We start from the raw sequence: 6,505 nt of genomic DNA, 5'->3' as shown, positions 1-6,505 counted from the left end.
CTGTACAGCACTTTGTTGATGGAAATGAATGTATTCATACAGACCTGTAATATATTCACCCGATCTTGATTGAATTTGGACAGTTATTAATCGCTATGTTAAACTGAGTGTTGCCGCCGAAATTCGCTAACTGCCCAGCAGACCCGACGCGGCCGCCAATAAGTTAATCCATTTCACTCATTCTCTATCATTTCGTATTTATACTTAAGCGCCAGCCTACGTTCTGGGAAATTAACCGTTGCATCTTGCGCTTTAACAACAGTTTAGTTACAACCGCGAGTAAGGGCGATTAATTTATAGCTCAGCCCACCATTAACATAAGAAATACACGTTGAAGAAATGAATGACGTATCACGTGAAAGTGGAAGAGTTTTCTTGTGGGCCTGCTAAAAAATCGAACTTAGCGCCAAACTCAACAATTCTGTTAATTAATCTAACAGTGGTAAGCCACTAAATGATTTCAGAAGGTTAATTCTTTAAGTCAACTCGACGGGTCAACCCACGGTTCTACACGCCAATCATATAGAGGTTAACCTCGATGATTGCATAACCAATCACTAAATTGTGATACATAACCTCAACGGTCAACCGTTTACGACCTACATAGGTCACATAACTAATCAACATCGCTTAAAAGTATAAACTCATTGGTAAACCATGGCAACAAAAGACTTATCAAGTGGAATATATCATTGCAAGAAATGCATGCAGGAAGACAATGACCGCATGGTGCAATGCAATCGATGCTGTTCCTGGTATCATTTCGACTGCGTTGGAGTAATAGACGAGAAATCTGAGAACAGCTGGAACTGCGACTGCGTCAACGTGTCATCGGAAGTCATCACAACCATATTGAGCAACGCCCTGCAGAACCTCGGAAATACCACACGAGCAGGCGAACCTCAGGCTACTTCGTCACCAGCAAAACCAACGGCGCCGCTACCAGAACCGTATCGGGACTTTGGACTATGCCCGCCAAAAATATTCCCGGACACAGCTAGGACGGCTGTTCCTATTTTTACTTCTGCCAAACAAAAAGCGATGGTCACACACTCAGCTGTGCGTGACACGTGGCATTACGATCACGAGGCACCGCAGCTGCCGTTCCTAACCTCAAACAACAGGCGTGCTACGACACGCGAACAACCGCACCTAAGTGCTACGCCGATGGCTCCCTGGAATTTGACATAGACCTAAACACAGCAATACCAAGCGCGGCACAACTTGCAGCCCGTCAAGCGATACCGAAAGAGTTTCCAACATTTGATGGCAATCCTCAGAACTGGCCTCTATTCTACAGTAGTTTTCAGACAAGTACGGAAATCGCTGGGTATACGAATGCAGAAAATCTTATGCGGCTGCAAGCTAGCCTGAAGGGAAAAGCACGTGAGTTAGTTCAATCCAAACTCCTGTTACCAGCAATGGTCCCTGAAATCATACAAACATTACGTATGTGTTTCGGTCGGCCAGAGCATATTTTGCACAACTTACTGGAAAAAACGCGGCAACTACCCGCAATAAAAGATAAGCTTGAACCACTTATCGAATACGCACTGTGTGTACGAATCATCTACTCAACGATGGAAGCATGTGGACTCACAGGTTACATGCAAAACCCAATGCTCGTACAAGAGCTACTAGAGAAACTCCCCACACAATTGAAGCTGCAGTGGGCAATGTTTCCCAAAGACACTAAGGTACCATCAATGGAATCTTTTAGCAAATGGATCTACGACATAGCTGAAGCAGCAAGCCAGGTAACATCGCCGCTTTACCATAAGAAGAGCGGAAGCCTAAATCATCACACAGAGGCACCTAAAGAGCAGGTCAAGGAAATTACGTGCGTCGTATGTAACGAACCTGGGCACAAAATACACAGCTGCCCATCGTTCAAAGCCACGCCACATCAACGAAAGATGTCTTTTCTGAAAAATCACAAGCTCTGCCAACAATGCCTAAACCGTCATCACCAAAAGTGCCAACGTGAAAAGGTTTGCGGCATACGAGGCTGCCGAAGCAAACATCACCCATTGATCCATGAGATGCAGCCGATGCCAGAGGCTGCGAAATCCAGCAGCCCAAACAGACCAGCTATGGTCACCAAAGTGCATACGCCGGAGGGCAAGCACACCCAACGATCCAGAGAGTCTGGCTCAACATATTTCCGTGTCATTCCAATACAAATCATCAATAAAACGAAAGTCACTAACACTTTTGCATTTCTAGATGAGGGATCGGCACTAACGCTCATCGACAACAAGGTCTTTAAGCAACTCGGCTTAAAGGGCGTTCCAGATCCACTGTGCCTAAAATGGACCAACGATACAACACGCGAAGAAAATGCATCGGAACGTGTCACGCTTACGGTTGCCAATCCACATAATGGCAATCAATTCTACTTGGAAGAGGTTCACAGTGTAGATACCCTGGATCTACCTGTACAGTCTATTGACATAAGGGCTCTCGCCAAAGAATTCCCCCACCTAGCGGGACCGATAGCATCATACACCAACGCACGCCCAAGCATCCTAATCGGCACAAATAACTGGAACCTCGCCGTACCCCTTTAAATCAAAGAGGGGGCATGGCACCAAGTAATAGCGTCAAAGACGCGACTGGGATGGGCACTACAAAGCTCCACGCCATCAAGGGCCACTAGAGCTAATGTCAGCGTTCACATGTGTGGATGCCGAGACGCAGACGCCAAGCTGCATGAGATCATCAAACAAGCGTTCTCATCAGACGCTACCACAGCAAAACCGCTATCATCACCAGAAGAAACTCAAGCTCTAACCAGACTTGAATCTACTACCGCCTTGAAGAACGGCAGGTACGAGGTCGGTCTAATGTGGAAAGACCCTGAAGTTTTATTACCTGATAGCTACGCAAACGCACTAAAACGGCTTAAATGCCTACAAAAGCAATTTTCCCGACAACCACAGTTGAAGGAGCAAATCACCAAGCAAATCGAAAACCTCGTCGAAAAGGGCTATGCTCGCATGCTGACGCCGGAGGAAATAGCTGCACCAAACAGACGGACATGGTATCTACCAACCTTCATAACTAAAAATCCAAATAAACCAGAGAAGGTCCGGCTTGTATGGGACGCAGCCGCCCAATCCGGCGGCAAGGCCCTGAATGACTACATCTGGAGTGGTCCAGATCTCCTAAACTCCCTGTTTGACCTCTTACTCTCATTCCGAGTGGGACGAGTGGCGATCTGTGGCGATATCGCCGAGATGTTCCACCAGATCCGAGTAAGACCAGCAGACACCCATGCGCAAAGGTTTCTGTGGTTCGACAGCAAATCCGAGAGGCAAGAGCCTAACGTCTATGTTATGGAACTGCTTACTTTCGGAATCAATTGCGCACCCTGCATTGCACACTTTATTCGTGACAAAAATGCAGATCGATTCTGCCAACAGTACCCTCAAGCAGCACAAGCCATGAAGGACTACCACTACGTGGATGATTTTATATACAGCGGCGACAACTACGTGGAAGTCGGAAACATCGCAACCCAAGTTAGAGACATCCATGCAACAGGTGGTTTCCACATACGCAATTGGTCTTCGAACTCAAAGGAGGTCCTACGAATACTAAAGAGCGATTCGCTACTCCCCGAAGCTGTCGAAATTACCGCAACAGAAAAGGTACTCGGCTTATATTGGATGCCGAACTCCGACGTATTCACATTCATCTGAAAGTTCGTCAGGCTGAAGCGCAACGTTTTAGACAGCGACAAAACACCAACCAAACGCGAGCTCTTGCAAGTACTTATGTCAATGTACGACCCACTCGGCTTCATCTCATGCTTTACAATAGAGCTGAAAATCCTACTGCAAGAAGTCTGGAGAAGCGGCATTGGCTGGGATACTGGTTTGCCCGACGCATTGTTACCCAAATGGATACGATGGAAACAGATCCTTACAACGATCGCCGGATTGACCATCCCGAGATGTTATTTCAACAGCAGCGATCAAATCCATGATGTCCAGTTACACACGTTCGTTGACGCCAGCGAATTGGCATACGCAGCAGTCTACTACCTTCGGATACGCCAGGGGGAAAGAACCTACCTCAGCTTCGTGGCCTCCAAGGCGAAAGTGGCACCGTTGAGTCCACTATCTATACCAAGGATGGAACTGCAGGCCGCAGTTATCGGAGCAAAGCTGAGTAACCGAATCCAACGCAATCCAAGTTTGTCAATTAACTCTAGTTGTTATTGGTCCGACTCAAAGACTGTTCTCAAATGGCTTCGTATGGATCTACGAAAGTTTCAGCAATTCGTCATGCACCGCGTGGGCGAAATACTGGAATTCACAAACGTTAGCCAATGGAACTGGGTTCCAACCAACCTTAACCCTGCAGATCTTGCTACTAAAACAAACAACGCCAATAAATATAAAACTTGGCTACACGGTCCAGACTATTTGCTGCAGAATCAACACGAGTGGCCAAAATGCGATGATTTGGGGCCACCAAACAATGCTGAAGTCAGGCATAACATACTCTTCATCGACAATTCGCCGATGGAGCTAAAACTTAACGCGGAATATTTTTCCGACTGGCGCAGGCTATATCGAGCTTTAGCGCGCTTTATTCTCTACATTGAGAAACTCAAAGCGAAACAAAAGAAGGCATCGCCACCTACAGAGGTGTCTTACGAGATGATTCAGCAGGCACGCACACTCCTACTGCGGCATGCGCAGTCATCTGAATTCAACCCAGAAATTCGCAACTTAACGAGAGGTAAACCTTTAAAAACAAATTCTAAACTCATATGTTTGAATATCTTTCTAGGTGAAAACCAGCTCCTACGTACCCGAGGGCGAGCAGAAAACCTAAACGGCCAAAACCAAATACTGCTCCCATATGGGCACCACATTACTCGGCTCATAGTGAACTGGTATCATCAGAAAATGCACCACACATCCCATGAGACGTATATTAACAGGATTCGAGGCATGTTTTACATACCACGTCTACGAGTCTTATACAAAGGCATGCGGAAGTCTTGCCAACGCTGTAAAAATGAGAGCGCCATGCCTGTTCCACCGCAAATGGCTCCCTTGCCCATCGCCAGGCTGGCTGCCTACCAACGTCCCTTCACTTACGTCGGTATCGACTACTTCGGGCCCTTCTTGGTTGCTGTAGGACGGCGAAGCGAAAAAAGATGAGGCGTTATCTTCACCTGCCTAACCATACGGGCAGTGCATATAGAACTGGCGTGCTCTTTGGACACTGCATCGTGCATAATGTGCATCCGAAACTTCATCAATCGGCGCGGGACCCCGAGAGAAATTTACAGCGACAATGGCACTAACTTCAAAGCTGCTGAAAAGATTATCTGTGACAAAGCGCAGACGATCAACTTCAACGCCGTGCAACCGGCGTTCGATGACATCAAATGGAAATTTAATCCACCAGCCGCTCCTCATATGGGGGGAGCATGGGAGCGACTTGTTCGTTCCGTCAAGACTGTACTCTACGCAATCTGCCCAGCGAGAAAATTCACCAGCGAGGGCCTACAAAGCGCACTCTGGGAAGTGGAATTCATCCTAAATTCCAGACCGCTTACTTTTGTCTCTCTGGACAGCAAAGACGACGAGGCTATCACCCCTAACGAGGCTATCACCCCCTAACCATTTTCCTCGCCTCGTTAAATACGTTCCAGATTTAGCGAGGCGAGGAAAATGGTTTACGAAGAGACCACCAATAGCAGCTGGAGACGTCGTTGTAATATTGGACGAGACTCTGCCCCGAAATAGATGGCCAAAAGGTATAGTCGAGCAAACAATCCTGGCCAAAGACAACCAGGTGCGTCGAGTGATCATCAGAACTGCCAACGGGACTCTTCAACGGCCCGTGGCTAAAGTAGCTGTATTAGATGTCGGCTGTTTTGGAGCAAAGCAACCCCCTGAAGAGAGCAGCTTTACTGGGGGGGGAATGTTGCCGCCGAAATTCGCTAACTGCCCAGCAGACCCGACGCAGCCACCAATGGGTTAACCCATATCACTCATTCTCTTTCATTTTCATACTTATTCTTAAGCACCAGCCTACGTGCTGGGAAATTAACCGTTGCATCTTGCGCTTTAAGCTTACATGTTAGGTTCTATGCTTGTTACTAAGCGGCGGACAGAACAGTTTGGTTACAACCGCGAGTAAGGGCGATTAATTTATAGCGGCTCGCTTACAATCATAGCAGCTCTCAAACGGCTCGCTTACAAACGGCTCGCATAATAACGACTCGCATACGGCACACACACCATACACACACCCATTAGCATAAGAAATACACCTGGAAGAAATAAATGAAGTATCACGTGAAAAGTGGAGTGTTTTCTTGTGGGCCCGCTAAAACATCGAACCTTAGCGCCACACTCAACACTGAGAAATATTAATTTTTAAGACAATTGCTTCAAAAATAACGAAGTTATTGACAAAAGTCACTGTTTGACCAGAAAACTAACGAAGCTATTGAGAAAAGTCACTGTTCGTGACT

At 46.9% G+C, this 6,505-nt stretch overlaps 1 protein-coding gene across 1 annotated transcript; it reads left to right on the top strand.

Moving 5' to 3' along the window:
• Positions 1–2,678: 2,678 nt before the first annotated feature.
• On the top strand, positions 2,679–5,180 carry LOC124461452. The gene is made up of 4 exons (XM_047012976.1): positions 2,679–2,841; positions 3,085–3,653; positions 3,708–4,752; positions 4,804–5,180. Exons 1-4 carry the CDS (start codon positions 2,679–2,681, stop codon positions 5,178–5,180), a joined length of 2,154 nt encoding a protein of 717 aa, XP_046868932.1.
• Positions 5,181–6,505: the final 1,325 nt, after the last annotated feature.

Source organism: Drosophila willistoni, unplaced genomic scaffold (assembly GCF_018902025.1).
Source record: "Drosophila willistoni isolate 14030-0811.24 unplaced genomic scaffold, UCI_dwil_1.1 Seg485, whole genome shotgun sequence".
In the NCBI taxonomy this organism is placed as follows: domain Eukaryota; kingdom Metazoa; phylum Arthropoda; class Insecta; order Diptera; family Drosophilidae; genus Drosophila; species Drosophila willistoni.
Note: the sequence above shows the minus strand (reverse complement) of the source record. Positions and strands in the feature narration are given on the sequence as shown.